General features: G+C 38.4%; 1 protein-coding gene across 1 annotated transcript in view; it reads right to left on the bottom strand.

Annotated features, from left to right (window-relative positions):
• LOC104272749 (partitioning defective 3 homolog B-like) overlaps positions 1 to 17,633 on the bottom strand; it is a gene marked incomplete at its 5' end in the record, with an annotated part of 136,861 nt that extends 119,228 nt beyond the window's left edge. The window contains 2 exons of the mRNA XM_009867828.1: positions 16,197 to 16,431; positions 17,398 to 17,633. Coding sequence (XP_009866130.1) covers positions 16,197 to 16,431; positions 17,398 to 17,633 — 471 coding nt within the window. The remainder of the gene's footprint in view (positions 1 to 16,196; positions 16,432 to 17,397) is intronic.
• Positions 17,634 to 18,273: the final 640 nt, after the last annotated feature.

Below are 18,273 nucleotides of genomic sequence, written 5' to 3'. Positions count from 1 at the left end.
AAAGTGATTATTTTACTTCTAACTGCACTTCTTTTGTTAATTCATTCACATTACATGGTAGACATCTTTGTGGTGACTATGAAGGCCTACTGGAGGGTGGCTGCACTTCTCTCGCTGTGCCTCACCCAAGAAGACAGGGCACGGTCACCACTCTGAGCGCAGGACGGGGGCAAGCAGGATCCAGAGGGGAGAGCACTACTGTGGAGCCTCTGAAGTTAGCATTCCTCTCTTTTAAAGGCAGACAACACACAGTACAGTGTTCCACTTTCAACACAATGACGCGCCAAGGAGGGCAATAGTTAGGCCTTGATTTTCATGTTTAGTATTCCCTCTCCACACCGGGAGAGCTGTCATTTTACTTTATTGCTCATTTTCACCCTGTAACCTCTCAGCTGAATATGCCGAGCGGCTTTCTTATGAGTTTGCCTATTAGCCCATGATAGCTGGTTTTACTTTGAGCAGGCTTCTTACTTTCCTCAGAACACTTCGGTGCCACGCTAAATCCTGCCAGATCCTTGCGGGCTGCAGCAGGGACTGGACATCACCATCTGTTCCTCACAGCCACGAGCCAGTGCGTTATCACAAGTTTATTATTACTACTACGATATGCATTTTTGGATTATGAGTTGATTTCACTTAAAAGCTCTTTTCATCTGTGCTTCATGTCCTAGTAAGGTCACAGGCCAGATTTTTAGAATTAATAGCACCAGTGACTACACAAAAGAGGTTACATTTTTCAGTCGCATCATGCACCTTTTTTGGTGATGTTAAAACTCAAGTTCAGTAATCATTATGGTCCTTTTCCTGAAGTACTATAAAAAAACGTTTCTCTTTTCTAGGATAGTAGATTTTACCAAGTAAGCAGACTGCAGAGTTTATCAGTTTTTTGTTTGGTAAGCAAATTTTCTGTTTTTCACTAATGTCACAAACTGATTTTTTAAAATTGTCAGTTTTTTTTGTATTTTCACAATAAGCTGCTAGGGATTTTAAACAAAGAGACTCTTCAGATTAACATGCATTTTAGTCCTTATAAAAAAGCTCTAAAAATGAAAATTGAGAATTAAAAATTAAGTATTTTTAATTGACCCAACCTTCTTTTTCAGAATTATCCCACAAGGAACACATGGATTTGGGAACTGTTTTCTTAACGCAAGCAAGATACTGTATGAAAATCTAAAAATTCTCAGGGACAAAAGGCCTGTTTCCTTCCCTACCCATCGCTGAGTGCCACATGGCATAAATAGTACTTCACCAATCTGCTTCCTCTGGCAATTCAGCCATATACTATTAAGGAAATAAAATTAGTTTCCCCCACTTTTTACTCCTTTTAGCCCTGAACAAACAGTAAAGCTAATAGACAAAACCCTGAATTTTATTCTTTTTCACAAATTGCAAGGCTAAATTCCACCTGGAATTATTCCTGTGAGAAAGAAGTCATAAGAATATTATTGTAAAGATGCAGCTAAAGGAAGAACTTGGTCTCAGAAATCTTTGTATACCAGGGAGAATAAATGAGTAGCAGAAATACCTTTAAGTTTAGGCTGCAGTTTTCAGGATTGTATCTGCTAAAAGGCATTATTATTCATTCACTGAAGAGAAAAAATAAATAAATCTGATACTCAGTTACCAAAAGTTACGTCATTTTCAGGTTCGCTCTTCAGGGAAGAAGTGGACCTTACAAACTCTCAGTTTCAAGCTAGGATCTCCCTAGTAAGTCTGAAAAAACATTCATCACTCTGAAGTCCACACAGAACGGAGACTAGAGTTAATTTTCCTATAGCCTTAGAACTCAAAGGAAAAAAAAGCATTAGTCACAATTTTATACTGACTCACTTCAATCTCACAGCTCTACATACCCAGGAATGTTCTGTGGCTCTTATCCAGTACAAGACTTCCACAAAGTTTACCAAGCTCTGACTCAGGCCTGGAAAATTTTGCCACAAAGCAATACGCATTTGTGTTTCAGCAGTTTAAGTCCAATCCACATCTCTTCGAAACACCTGGTAATTTTCAGTTCAGGAAGACTGACAAGGATGGTCTCCTTCATTTTGAAGCAACTGTCGGTTATTTTGGTTCCCCAAACACTTCCTCCTGATCACTCTACTCTGCCTCAGTTGGTATGTCTACCTTATTTTCTGCAATCAGGTCTGATCGGTTGTGCAGCTGATCCCTATTCCTTCCACTGTTACCTTGAAACAACAAATATTTTTACCCTCCATCTTATCACAGGTCATGCAAATTTAGTTTGAGCCTCTGGAACTTTTCTGTTGCCATTTAAATGCACAAATGTTAGCTGTGCTTCAAAAGAAACAGGTTATAAAACCTGCTTGTTACAGTACTCCTTCTTTGTTTTGTGTTCCAAAACTCCTACAGTATATCGACTTTAGTAAAGTTTTGTTTTTTCAAGAGACCAATACAATTATTGCGAGTCCAAGTCCCCAAATGGGAAGATACTGAGCCAAAACTGCCATACAAAGAGAACTGATCCTCCTCTGCTCAGCCAAACGGATTGTCATTTGTGTTGATTCAATGCAACTTGTCTGTGCCACTCAATACAACTGACTACAAGACGCTTTTATAAAACATTTGGTTATCCTTGAATTTGGTACCCATGGGTCACTAAAAATGCCCACAGCTTGAGCTGTTCTTCAGTGAATACTTTTCTCTATAGCTGATAACAAAAATGTTCTTTTTCATATCTTGCTCCTGAAACTCCCTGTTCATATTCAGAGCAATTCTGTTTAAGCCTCAGTGTCTCATTCTTGATAGCAACATCCACTTGGTAATTTTAATAAAATCTCATGGCTTTAATTATCGGTTCGCTGACACTGTATCAATTTACGTTGCTTTCTAGGTTTTTTTTTGGTCTCCCTCCCTTCTGTTTTGGCAGCCTTTGAAAGCAGGTCCCTGAGAAGGCTACTGATCAGAACTTGGGTGTTTTGTTACTGTTTTTTTTCTTTTTCTATTTGCTTTTTAAATCTCATTTTAAGTCAATATTTACAAACAGAGTGAAAACCTCATACTTCAGTGCTTCATTTACAATCTTCTCCTTTTAGCTTATAAATTAGCATGACATTTTATGCACCTAATTTAATTTTGTATTTTTCCTCCTCCTGTGCTCACTGCTGTATATGAAATTTCTGCTGATTTATATTACAGATTTCTATATCGACCTCTGTATCTGTAGGCTTATTTTAGGTCTGTACCTGCCCTGCATGATGGTTATTAAACGAAAGCCTAGATGTTCAATACAATTTTCTGTTTAGCTTTGTGAAAACTTAAGGATGGAGCCAATCTAACTACTGCTGGACAACAGAAAATGCTAGCCACCCTAGCCTAGGATTTCCCTCTATGAAGGGAGCAGTCCCACTTTCAATCTGATTGGCATTTTCTAAATACAACACATTAGATTCCTCACAAAGAAATCTGCTTGAGTAAATGACAGCCCAAATTCACCAGGCTGTCAGGTACCTGGAACAGATACACTAGAACTTGCTCTCGAGCTTTAATGATTGTGTGAAGACATTACAATATTACCATAAAAATTTGGTATCAAAGTCAACAGAAACTAATGCTATTGCAGACAAGCAGCCTTATGAGAGTGACTTAACCTTTGACCAGTAAATTTCATCTATTATGGGCAATTTGTGTCCCAAGGTACTCAGTGAACAGCTGATGTACACAAAATAAACAAAGACTGAGAAAAACAATAAACTGACAGTCAAGATCAACAAACGGTCTTGGTATCCCATGAAGCCAATAATACAACACTGTTAAACATGCCTTTCTCCAGACGTGGGCCATTTCAACACGTTTGAGTGCCTCTGTGTCCTTGGGAAGATGAGTGAGATATACAGTGATGTGATGAGTCTATTCTACTGTAAAGCAGCTCCTTTTAGCTTATGTAGCCCTTAAGCACCTCTTCGTTTCCCTCCCCTAGAGTATTTATAGCTCTCAAACACGTAAATCCACCACCTCCTCTCCTAACCTTTTGCTGTTCTCATTATGGAGACAGAAATAGCCTGTCAAAGAAAGAGACCTGGCCTTTACTTGATATTCTGGAAATTAATTATACAATACTTTAAAAGATTTACGTGCTAAGCCACCGGCTCCATAAAAATACAAGGATACAGGTAACAGCTTAAAATAGCAAAGGCTGAAAATTTTGAGCTTCCATGTGTGATTCACGAATGACACACATACACAATCTATATATACATAATCAATACACTTCTCAAAAGACTTACGTATGTATTTTAATTTTAGCTCCACTGTAGCCTTTTACTATGGCATGAATGCATTGTTTTAATAAAGATCTAGAGCAAAGAAGACAGAGGTGTACATAACACAGCTGTAGTTTATTGCTTCACTCTGCTGGATTGAGACCTCAAGAAGTTATTAAACTGCTGAGGTAAATCTTAACTATTTAGTTATTCTGAACCTTGATTCTCACTTTTTTTTCTCCCTACTCTAGGATTGCTGGCTACTTCTCTCTTTTTTTTTGTTTTTAAATAATCTTCCACAGTGAAAGATTCTCTTGTCTGGGCTCCACTTTCAGTTGCACACAACTGCATGGAGCAGCTCTTTACGGTATAATATAATGCAAGTTTTCTGCAGCAGGTGTGAGGCCAGTAATGACCTTTCTTCTTACTGTGACAGGAACATCATCTTTCAATTTTTTTAAACTCTAGCCTAAAATAAAAAAGATGAAACTCATTCTCTCCAATCTGAATACCTCCACAAGCCAGAATAAATGTTAAGGATGAACTAAATAAATATACTGGTATCGGAGTATTTTTGTTAGCATACTTTTAGACTGCCTAAAACTTGGTGTGCTTCTAGTTAGATCGCTAGAGCATACATTCTGTGTGAGTGTGGCTTTCTTCCTCCCCTCCAAGCACACAGAAACATGTAAGTCTTTGTAAAACTCTGAAATATCTCCACAACACAGATTTTCGATAGTAATTTCCATGCAGGAGACGCAATAAAACCAAATTTGCTTTATTATAGCACTGGGGGCTAAAGCCAGTTACCCATTCAGAATTAGCAAACTTGCATGCCAAATCAGTTTTCACCACTCGCTCACTGGTTGCAACATAGTCCACAAGCAAATAAACAAATTACACAGTTTACAGAGAACCAGCACCATAGGATTTACAGGTCTCATTGTGGCCTTACAGAACGTCATCAGCATTCATTCTTCAGACACATAAATACGACTTCCACTTTGTAATTACCGACGTTAGCAAACATGTCACATGTAGGAACAAAGCAGCTAACACTACTGCCACAGGCAGAGAGAATTCAAAGCAGATCTATCTACACCTCAACATTTCCTTACATGTCTTCCCAAACCATTTCAGCCCAGAGCTCCTGGAGGGCTGCCTGAGCCTGCCTACAGCACCCTCCACTGCTGCAGATGACTGATGGTTTGGGAAGCAACACACGACAACCAAGCGAAAATAGCCTAAGTAGGAATTCATTAAGAAAAAGATGGGGCGGAGGTCTTCAGAGATGAAGAGGTAAATTAACCTACTACAGCACTTACACCCATAATAATCTGCTTTCTTAAAGGAAAGAAATATTTGCTAATTTCTTTTTGAATAATTGAAATCAAGTCACCCACTCCCCAATATGTGTGTATGCATATAGTCTAATTATAGTAAAAATGATCTGCAGCTGTATTGTGGAATTTTCTTCTCAGGTGTAGTGTAGTTTGGTTTTGTCAAATCTTCACATTCTGACAAAGATTTTATATGAAGAATTGTATTTTACAGTGCAGACTGCATCAAAACAAACAGATGAAAATCAATAATTTAAAAATATGTATTGCTAAAAAGGCTAGGTGCATGAAAGCTTCCTTGACAGTCCTTCCTCACTATGGCTGAACAATTCATGAGCATGGAAATGGAAATAAGCACTTCCAAATGCAGAAGAGGATATGAAAAACATATTTGGGGAAGAAAAAAAAAAAAAGGAGAAAAAAGAGGAAAGCTAACTTCTTTGAATTGTTTATTTCCTCAATTTAATTTTAATTAAAACCAGAACATCAAGATGTCTGTTATACTAGGCTACTGTAATACAGATTTTCACATTAGAGGGTAAAACGCTAAACAAAAAGGACGAAGGAGGTAGAATGAACAGTGCCTGACTCATTGCTCACTGAGGTTCTTTGGCTAGAAAGAAAATAGCAGACACCAGTGGTGGCCTTCTATCACCAGCAAAGAGCTTTACAATTCTATTTACACATTATTACAAACCAACCTGATAATCTGGGGTTAGAGTAAGGCCAGCTATTCACTACTTTCAAGTAAGGGACAATGGATGGCACGGGCATACAGTTCATTATTTTAAACCTAATACTGAAGTTAAATGGTAAAGCACTACAGCAGATACTTGGTGGCCTGTGTACCTTGTACTACATATACATACAGACAATCTTCTGCCTTGCGAGTCAACCTGTAAGACCTGAAATATTTTTTTTTAATTCCTAAACCTGTGGTGACACAGATCTCAGAGTTTATAGAGTATATAAATGCACACACAGAGGGTGATAGGTTTTTTCATGTATTTGGCAAACATTTCATATTTGCCCAGGTTCTTTTTTATTCATTCTTTACTTTTGATTTTCAACAATTAAAAAAAAAAGAAACAGGACAGAAGTTGAAAGTTGCAAAAAAGGGAAAAGGGAGAAGACATCTTCATTTTCACCGCTAAGAATTATTCAAAGACTTCTAAAGAGTAAGATCAAATTCTCTCAAATGCTCCAGGTCCAAGCCAAGACCCTAGAGACATCATTTCCACTAAATGAAGGAAGCAAGCAGAGGAAGGTTCTTTGAATGTAAATATTTCTGTGAGGGGAGCACTCAGTAGCATAATTAACTTCTGTGGCAAACACCACACAGCGTCATGACCACTCAGAAATCGGAGTAGTTGCTCCTTATGACAAGGTGCAGAATAGAAGCAACACAGAGAGACAACAAACTCTGCTGGGTTCATTAGTCGAGGCTCTGCGTGAGCTGGGCAGCAGCTATGACAACAGAGCCCAGGGTGCAGGGTAGGGTAGAGAGGAGAAGAAAGCAACAAGTGCAGAAACCTGGCAAGAAACAAGCCTTGTCAGTGGATAGAGGGCTGGAGGTGATAAGAAGATGGAGTTAACTCCAGTTAACTTCTGAAGTTAACAGCTGAATGAGCAAGAACTGCTGGGTAAGGAGCAATCCTGCATCTTTGTGTTCACAGCCTAACAGATTCCAACCAAGAGAGGAGAGGTGGAGGTGAAGAGAACACAGCCAGATGTGTCAAGTACCTTGTGCAAGAACATTAGATGCTGCCCCACTGAGTGGGTTTAAGGTTCACTGGAAGTTGACATCTCTTGTAGGGGCTTTTGTGAAAGGAGGAAGATGCTACTAGTTCCCATGATGACAGGATAAGGACATAAAGAACAACAAACTGCAGAGAAAAATGAGTTTGCCCACGTTAAACCAGAAATGACAAATCAGGTTTTTCTAGTAAGAAGGCATAAAATCAGGGTAAAAGACAGAAGGTCAACTATAATTCTGAGGCATTATATTCCAAACCACATTTCTGAAGGCAAGAGAATCTGTAGCTAGGAGGTAGTGCTGAGGAGGAAACCCCAGCTCGGCACCTCACGAGCTAGTAGCTGCAAGAAGGAGTAAGAGGAACCCAGTATTCTCTCAAACAATTCTCAACACCAGTGCAACAGCAGGTTGAGCTTGCAGACCAGGTTGGGCTTGCTTGTTTTTTTTTTTCCAAACAAAGAACAAATCAGCATTTGCTAATAATGGATGGGAAGGCAAGCAATAACAAGACAAGGTTACAAAGAGAACAGAGAAATGCTCTGTGGAAATAAGGGGCTGGTCAACAGGAAATCAACAAATGAGAAAAACTGGAATCACTGGAAAAAAGCAAGACAGGAAGAAGTCTTCGAGGAGTGAATAAAGAATCCTAAAGATTAGACGAAAATCAGTTAGAGAAAAATCATAGAAAAGCTTACTATATTTTCATTTTCTTAAACATAAAACTATTTGGCCGCTATATATTTACAGGAGTAGCCAGACTAGTTTTTAATGTATTTATTTATTTGGATTTATCTGAACAATGAGCATATGAAGCAGAGAAATGCTCTCACTTTTGTAAGCAGAGGCTAACTTTTGTATAAGGACAACTGTGGCTCTGAGCAGCTAAATTGAGTTAACCAGTGCCACCCAAGGAATCAGTAGCAGAGCAGGCACTTGAAACAAAACCTCTCTCAGACTATTTTCCTATCTCCTAAACCATTTCTTGCCCATTTTCTTTCAAAAATCCTGTGTGGAAAAGAAGAGGGAAGAAAGAGTTTTTAAAGGGGTCAGTTTTTCTGAAGCTTCATACGCGCTAAAATTGCGACTACCCCAAAAGGAGCTTTGTTCCTTTTATATGTCAGCAAAACAAAAGGTCAGCCCATTGAAATATTGGTCAGGTCTGACTTTCTTCTATTAATAACAAATAGAGACACATTTTTTAAAGTAATAGTTAAATAAATGGCTACATGTCTGCAATCATTTCAACTTAAAATGTCAACTGGATTTGAGATGCCATGTGCATTTAATCAATGACTGCATTACAATATAAATATTACTTTGGTTTGACTGCTTTGTCTGGCATAAATCATAATTCAGTGAGATGAGTACATTTCATTTTGTCTACAGATGGCTGTTAATGGCAATACCTATTAAACTGGCACCTGCCAGTACTTCGTAGTTAAGGAATCTGTCAGGAACCCCCTTCTGTATAATATCTCACTAATTGTTGTCTCGCCCCCAGACCCTCCACTTAACAAGCTCGTGTTACAAGAACTACTGAAAGAGAATGTCAGCAAAACTGCTGGGGTTTTTGTCTCAAGGCAGAACTCGTACTCATTGTATTCCTGAGCAAAATACGTATTTATTGTTTAAAATGCAGCTCAGGAAGCGCCTTAATTCAAATTCTTGTGGGCATGACTTTAAACCTTCAAGGATCTTTGACCATAATGCATCTATACTCCATAAAGAATTATTCATTGTACTGTAACTTATACGGAAAATTGAAAATTCAAGATTTATCCTCAGATAAGAGATGGATTTTAGAACAAGCAACAGCCAATTAAAGTGAATCAAAGAAAATACACTGCCAGAGTGTTCAGTATTCATCAAGAACACATTTTGCTTTCTAGGACTATTTTGCAGAAGGAATTTCTTGGAAGAGTGGAGACAGACACTTACAAGAAATGTCACCTCCAGAAAAGACCTGGAGTTTACTTTTATTTTAGCAGGTATGGCATGCAAAGAGCTCAGTATCAGGCAATTATACTTTTAAGCAGACGGGTCACAATTTAGTGCAGAAAGTTAATCCCTACAGACAAAGCACACACTGCTTTTTATTTATTTATTTATTTATTTAGCTTAGTAATGGCTTGAATAATGATATTTCGCCTTGAAGTGAACATGCAACTATTTCACAAAAAGCATGCTCCTTGCAAACAGTTTGTAATTTCCAGTCCTTTTAAATAATCAGAGGGAACTTTCTGCTCTGATCTGTTAAGTAAATATAAATCTTGTTATCCAAGTTCAGTAATGAGAGTGAGGGGTCTATTCTTCTTCACTGCACTTGCATACATCTAACGTTAATGAGATTTATGCATGCATATTAAGAGGAGAACAGATGCTTAATTAAACAAATAAGCCTTTAGTAGGCAGTCCACATGACCATTTTTAGTACAAAACCCCCTTATTTTCTCTGTTTAAGTCTGACTATGAATACAGCCAAGGATGAATCAATACGGCAGAGGAAAAGAAAAAGTGATACATGTAAATTGAAGTGTCCATCTCTTTTTAGCTTAAAATACTTCACAAGCTCAAGAAGCATTAAACTGATTAGCTATCTTTTCTCCCTCATGCTCTTGCACACTTTAAAGGAAACAGGAGTTTTATTTACTACTTTACCTATTTGAAGAGTGGGAATTTTATTAGGCAAAAGGAAATCAAGGCCTCTAAATAACTCATCTGCCTCATTAACTGATGCTGTCTATCAAATACACAGGCATGATTCAACTCAGATCATTTTGCTACTGAGGATAAAAATTTATGAAATAACTTTAGCCTAATTAAATTATTATTCAATCTAATATTTTTTTAACCTATCCACAGCCATACTGATTTACAGTATCATATGTACAAAATATATATTAATACATGAAAAACATATATACACTGCCTTTCTCCAGAAAATCATGTACTTATTATTTTCTCCTTCTCTGTTATAATATTGCTAACTTTTCTTCTACAACACTCAACTTCTCAGGGCAACACAGAGCAGAAAAAAAAATCTCTCCATAAGCCATCATAGTGCTATACTTAATGGAAGTCAGTATCTGTATTTTATGCTATCTACCGTGCAATACCATTACAGGCTCAACAGTGCTGGTTATAAAAAGTATCACTCGGAGCACAAGGCCTGTAATAGTAATAATGAAAAAAGGGTCATTTCTGTCTTGCAACTAGAATGAAAAATTAAAATCGCTGAGGCACTTAGCTCAAAGGAAAATTGGCAAATTAAGGGGACAAAAAATAAAATATTCATGGCTCATATTGTGAAATGGAAGGTAAATAATTTAAGATGAACTATTATGTGGAAAAGTGCACTTTCTGAAGAGGAAAAAGCAAATGTAACTAACACAGATATATATATATAAATTCCTGCTTTCCAGGCTTGCAGTTACACGCATACATGAACAAATATGCAAGTCACGATTGGTGTCCAACATTGGAGGTATAGACATTTTCTCACCTGTACTAATTTAGAAGATATTTGCTAGTGAGCTAGTGAAGTCAAGTTGGCAAAAGCTGCCTTATATGAAGCAGGTTGGTTGTTTTTTCTTTTCCTGAATCCAGCCTAGAAAAAAAACTGAATGAGAGGGTGTCCTCCCATTGCACTCCAGTTCAGCAAAACTATGAGTTACCAATTACATACTTGCTCTTAGATTTTTATACCACAGAAAAATTATGACTTCAGCCATGACTTCTCTGCGTCGGGGAGCTACGTATTAGAATGCCACTGGTGTGGCTGCAGTTCATTAGCTAACTTACCTTCATATCCATAAAGCTGAAAAGGCTGCCCAGAATTTTTACAATCACTATCTGGAAAAAGTCGTGAGAGTGCCGTAGATATATATTTATTATACGTCAGGACTGTAACAACTGCTATGGGATTAGGATACAGAGCAGCACTGCATGGCAGAGGTCACATTTCCCTGGTGATTTAAAGGTTCAGTCTTTCTCCAACTTAATTCAGAAACCAACATAAAGGCTACGTTTGTTAGAAAATAGTATTTTTATAATATTTCAAAGCAATATGGCAATTAAGTAACTATAGATCACAAACTTAAAATGTAGAGTTCATCACCTAGCAAACTGAGGAATAATTATTGTTGAGGTTGTTTTTTGTTGTTTTTTTTAATCTCTTTGTTAGATCAGCTTTACATTGCCAGTGCTAAGTGATAATGCTTTTTGCATTAGTGCTCAGCATTGTGGATTTCTAACACCCTCCACTGAGGAGTTAATGAACTCTTAATAACAGTCTACAGAGCCACCTCACAAGGCTTCTAAACCAACGGACACTGAACACTACCTTTATTCAAAGGCACAAAACCCATGCTGTTTCACTAGTGCTTCTCATGAAAATACAAAACACCTTTAAAAAGAGGTACAGGAAAGCTCATTTGAGGTCCAGCAGTCTCCTCAAGACTCACAGTGCCCTCAAAGAATCAGTCAAAAAAATGCAAGAAACAGGATGAACCAAGCATAGAATGTAGAATTGTGTAATCTCAGTGCTGTTATTTATCTGCACAGATCTGAGCATTATTTCTGTTCCAAAAGAGTTTCAGCATAGATACTGGACACTGGTGTTTTCCTGAGGCTGCAGTATACAGTTAGTCACAGCTCCAATAATGAAAGTATTTAATGTAGTTGTTTTTCTGATCTACAATATCCATTTACTTGGCTGTCTTTTGTCTAGCAGTGGGTTGTTTAGTGAGCTACGACGGTGTAATGTGCCAGAAGGCACCAAAAAGTAAAATATAATGCTCCTTAGTTGATGTTACATACAGTTAGCAGAGTCAACTTATACACATCCAGTACTAAGGCAGGCAATATATGCATCAGAACCAACTAAACAAGAAAACCAATACTGTGCAGTCTGCACCACAGTAAATCGGTACTTTGGATTACTGAGACTTGGGTAATCAGTAATAACCAGTGTCATCTGCATTTCAAATCTCCAGTATATTAACCTACTTTGCTCCAAGTGCCACAGCCATTAAAAAGCTACAGCCAAGCGTTCCAGATAATACTGGGTAAAACAACAGGACAATGATTACAAAACTAAAAGCATGATTTCTTGATGGTCTCCCTGAATCACAGTCACCTAAATAAAGCTTCAATCCAGGAAAAGCTTAGCAGGAAAGCAATCATTCTTTTTTTTTGTATGTGTAAAAAAAGACCAGGAACTACAAGTAAATAGCAGCTGAGCAACAGATGAGGCACTAAGTGAAATCTGTTAGCAACTGCTAACAGCTTTGCTATTTTCTGTTGTTAAATTAAAAAAAAAGAAGTAAAAAACCCAATGCAGTAGCAATTCCAATATGTTCAAAAATCTCAGATGCAAAAGACTAAAGCTCAACACTTCTCCTGCTACGGATAAATACTTGGGTTTGATTTTAATACCTTGAAATGCTTTGTTATTGATTCTAAGGCAGAAACAAACCAATTCACATGGACATACTACTAAGATAAAACTTGTTATAGCTGTACATATGACCCAGAAAGCATAGCACAAAAACCCCACGGTAGACAAGTGTGACACTTCCAGCAGCTGCTTTCGCCTCAAATTCTACTTTCCTTTGTTCTTTACACCTGACCCCTAGTCATTCACCAGAAAGTGCATGTGTCTTCATCAGCACAGAGCTTTCTTGCAAGAGCTCAGAAATACTTCCATTGTCCTTCTGGTCCTGGAGCTTTCACCACAGATGATCATTTCCTATGTATCTTAACCCAATTTTGACAAGAGTACAGCAAGTATTTTTCCTGTTTGGATGCATCTATGCAGCACAGCAGAACTATGCAGACATAGCTGATTTACTTCTGAACAAAGTCACCCACACATTGCAAACAACATTAATATAGGTTCCAGCTCTTGGTAGGATCAATTAGGTACATGGTTGCAGTCACTGGACTAGTTAAAAAAAATCACGGCATCGCCCAGTCCTGGGCAGATATATCCTCTTCCCACTCCTGCCAGTTGCTTTTTAAACTTCTTTTCTCTTGTGTCTGTCTCTCCTGTCAGTCTAGCAGGGGCTCTGTTCCTTGTTTCTCATTGTGGTGGTCTCCCACATGGGAGATCACAGTACAACTACCACCATATCTACTAAACGCACACTACAGATTTCTTTCTCCATCCAGCATTCTGTTTCCTTATGGTGTTTACATTTCTAATGCCTTCTATGGCAGGTTCCCCTTCTGATTTAAACTCAGCATGTCAAAAACTGAGCTTGTCTCTCTTTCTCAATACTTTTTTCTCTTAAGCTACCAAGAATTAGTAGTCACCTTTCCTGCTGCAGAAGCTCACATATTTATCATCTTGAGATTTTCTTTCTTTTCACAGATGTTCTACCAATAAAACATGCCACTTTCATCTCCACAATGCCATAAAAGATCTAGCTGTCTCTCTCCATCCGTGCTGCTAAAACACTTGATTATTTAAACGCTCTTATTGCAGTCTCCTCCACCCCTAGCCCTCCTGACACTCACTCCTCACTCTTTATATCGGTGCAGAACTCTAGTTTGAAAAATATTCCTTGAATCTAGTATTTAGTCAGTATTTGACACCTTCTAAGTTCCCACATTAGTTTCCTATTATTTCTTTTAAAAACATTCAGATTAATTGTTTTTGTTTTTCATGTTACCCGCAGCAGTTTCTCCTTGAAAAAATACCAGCCTTGTTTTGCTCATCTTGAGCAGGTCCTCAATTCTTTTGTAAACTTACACTGTTTGCTCTTCTTCAGTCTTTACAGGTCATCACCCTTTTTCACTTTTATCATGGCTAAGATTTCCTAGGACTCTCACCTTCTCAGAAGAAATTTCTTTTCAAGAACAATTTTATAAATTCTAGGAAGAAACACTAAGGAGGACACAGAACCTCTAAAAACCTCCCAGCTGAACTGTTAGCTTTTATAAACAACTCCTCTCCGTTCATTATAACCTGTTGCTTCCATTCCTGTGGCTTTAGAGAGATTTTTTCAATGGTGTGGGATAGAAATTCTCCTTCTGTGCTGACATACAGATAAACAAAAATCATTAACAATTGCTTTCTGCTGGGAATACTATCAATCCAAGGAAAAAGCAAGATAATGAAAAGAATAGATGTATAAAGCTCATGTACAACCAAAATGTGAAATATATCCGAAAAAGGGAATCACGAAGAATGGTAACCTATTGCTCCCAGATTTGCATATTGATTGTTATCAGATATTTTTCTTTGTCAACTACACTCTCTTCTTTTGGATTCTGATGTCATCCCATGTTCCTTCTGGCTCAGGCATCGCACTCCTGTAAGTAAGATTTTGCACTTCAAACTTTGAATCTGCCAGCGATACACAAAACAGAATGCTTATGCTTTTGTCAGACCTCTGTGTCACTCCCCACCTCTTCCAACAGCCCTATTCACACCATGGAGTTAAAAAGAAGAATAAAAATACACATAAATCTTAAGATACACAAGAGAGTTGCTGAAGTCACCCTCCTAATTATTCAGTGTTTTGACTACTGTTACACGTTAAGCCCTGTTTCTTTAAACAGTCTGAACAGAAATGCGTGTGCAATGCACAGGTGTGAGTATGTGACTCCTTGGCTTTCCTAGAGTCCCATTTGAATGCACACTGGTGTACCCACGCACCTTCATCCTGTGAACACTAACAACTGCTGAAATCATGCAGATTTGGCACAGAAGGATCCCTGTATATTTCTGACAATCTCTCCACAGTGTTCAAAAGTTGATAAGGCAATTTTGAGGATTCCTGTTGATGGCACACAGAAGAAAGTCAGGTAAAACCTTCTGTGTCAATGTAACACAAGTCATTTGACTCTGGAGAATGTATCAACAGAAAGCTGCAACATGAGTTCATATATCACTGTCCTAACGAATATCATTGTAAGTGAATGATCTCGTAGCTGAATTTCCTAGATTACTAGCAAATTGTATCTTTGCCTGAGCAATGATTGTGGCTTGTGTGTGTGTCTGGCTGGTCTACAATACAGTATGCTAAAAAAACCACCAGTAGCCTCCTAAAGCTAACATTAAGTGCTTGGTGTCACATGTAACAACATGATCATACAGTCACAACGCCTCCAGATGATCATTACATTTCACATATATACCCTACAATAACTGCAAAGGTTTATCTGAACAGAAACACTTTAATCCTCGATAGAGTAAATGGGTACCAGAAGCAGAAGTGAAAGCAACCAGAATGCCTCAGCACCAAAATCTCGAGCAACAGCAAGGAAATGGCCGGAAGAACCTGGCCTAATCTCTGAAGATTCCAGAGATGCAAAACCAACTAATAGCCACAGAAGAAATCCAAACACTTGCACATTGGTTAGGGAGGACAGTGAGCTTTAGACCACTGCAGGCAACGTCTGAAGCTGTGAAGCAAAGATTTTATCACAGCTAGCGGTTTTCAGCAGCTGCAGATGTTCTGAGACTGTTTAGAGTAACACGAGCAATCCTGCTCTCCCTAAAGCTTGTGAGGGAAGCAGATAAGCAAGGGAAGAGAAGGCGAAGGTCTGAGCGTGGGAGTGGGTCATGTATTACTCAGAAACATTCCCCACAAAGCCTCCCCCACTAGCACACGCTTGCTTTTAGCCTGAAACCTTGAATCTTTCCTGACATATGGGAATGAATTTCAAAGGCACAAAAAGACATTTTGTCTGCCAAATGTCTTCTGCCTCAGCTACAAGTTTGGTGTAAAAGTATAAACTGCTTTCTTTTTAAATAACATAAACATTATTTTGAGTCCAAGTGAAATAATTTTTCCGCTACTTTATGAGAACATCAGTTGTCTCCTATGTTACAATGCGAATGGGTGGCTGTTTTTTAAAATGCCATACCTCAACATGACACCAAACCCTTTCTTCTTTTTCTTTTCTGGATCTTCATTTTCTTCTTTCCTTTTCTTCTCCTTGATTTTAGATTTGCCTTTTTCCTTTTTCTTCTCTTTATCTCTGTTTTTTTTGTCTTTTTTTGCTTTGGTTTCTGCATCTTCTATTTCAGGGTTCCCTGGAGGGGCAGATTCCATATTCTGAGCTTCTTGACCAGAGTGAGAGCTCTTATCAGAGAAACCATCTGCACAGAATGAAAAAGCAGCAGCGATGATGGCTAGGGACCTCCAAAATGCAAACACATGAAATACAGCATGAGCGTCTACAAAGTGCTCAAATGACTCATGATGCTTACTCATTTTACTGAATAATTTAAAAAGCAGACTAAACATACCTATTGAATTCAAGAAGATTTCTATTGTAAATTAAATACAGTTACTTTAACGAATTGTTTTCTAGTTATTATTCTTCACACAAAAATCCCGACATGGTAAAACACTATTCTGTTTGAAATCTAGCTTGTTAACCTCTACCAGCTCAAGAAAATCGACATGTTGGGAGGCAAACAGTGAGAGATTCTGGTGACTGACATAACCAACCTACATAACAAAATTATTTCATTCACTCCCCAGAATCTTTCTATTTTAATGGCTGAACAAGAAATAGCCAAAGTGTTCTGTCTGGTTGGAGAAGAGCTGTGTTGTTTCTATTTGGGGGGCTCAGGATTCAAGTACAGTTTTATCCTTCATGCTAAAGGAGACATATTTCCAGACTGGGGTCTGTAAGCCTATGGTGACAGAATGAGCAGCAGGGTGCTATCAATACACTCTGCCTTGTCTATAATAGGAAACAAATTTCCTGGTTAGAGAAAGGGGAACTGTAGACAGCTCTGTAAAACAAGCAAGATAATTTTTAATGTAATCTGAAGAAGGCAGCTGCTTCTTGATGTTGGAAAATATAATTATTTAGGGATCAAGTTCTAAATCCTCCAACACACTCCTGCCCCAAACGAGATCAGTAAAAGGCTTTGCATTAAACACAGTCAGGGTTGGGTGGGGTACCGCAAAGACAGCTCTATCCAGTGGAAGACATGGGCAGCTTTTAAAATGTGATCAACTAAATCACTTGATTATGCGCTTTACTGAGTCGGCCCTCAACAGTGCTAAGTGAAGGTGGCTCCTTCAAGAAATGCCATGAGCAACATACATACCCTCTTCTCCATCTTCAGGTCCATCGTACGACTTGTCAATGGCAGCACGGAAACTCTCATTACACCCTCGACCCCGGACCACGTGGGGCCTGGGTCTGTGAAAAGGGAGTTCGTTCTTCCTAACTTCAGCCACAGCAGTCTGAAGGCTCTCAAGAGAACTGGACTTCTTCAATCCCAGCGTAGGCCCGAAATCTTTGCCAGAAGAGTCTGGAAAACAAATCGTTAAGTTTTTATACCTAAAACCACACAGAGAAACGAAACTAGTCAGACAGTTACATTTGATTGTGTACTTTATTACTTGGGGCCTTTGAAATAGTATGCAATCAATGTAATTTGTTCCAAAATAACATCAAGCTAAACCTAGTTCAGCAGATATCCCCATTCAGACTTGGAGGGAATGGCACATAATTTAAAGACCTGACAACAAGTCATAGGCAATAGCTGGCTCGCCCGGTGTCACACTGAAGTCTCTACCAGCAGTAAGGATGGGGTGGCTTCTTCCTCCTTTGACAGCAATGTCCAACTGGCCACTGCTAACAGTTTCAAGGAGAACATTATTCTTAGACTCACAAAACCAAATACTGCTACACAAGAGTTTTCGTTTCCAGAATGAGCCAGGTTGTATGAATGGCTGATATTTTCAAACACATTTCTCCTCTGAGAAGATATTATTAGTTCTCTCACAGTCTTATCCAACTTTTTTCTCCAAGCTGAAACTGGTGCTATGGTAAACACACACAGCAGGTTTTTTCAAGAAACAAGTATTTCCAGCAAAGCACAGCTTAACATAAATGATGTTGCTTCCCCTTTGCTTGTTTACTGGCACACAAGAAAGCACCTCATTTAAAAAAGAGCAAACAGCTTCCCAAGTCTCCA

Source organism: Apaloderma vittatum, unplaced genomic scaffold (genome assembly GCF_000703405.1).
Source record: "Apaloderma vittatum isolate BGI_N311 unplaced genomic scaffold, ASM70340v1 scaffold6294, whole genome shotgun sequence".
Lineage (NCBI taxonomy): Eukaryota > Metazoa > Chordata > Aves > Trogoniformes > Trogonidae > Apaloderma > Apaloderma vittatum.
Note: the sequence above shows the minus strand (reverse complement) of the source record. Positions and strands in the feature narration are given on the sequence as shown.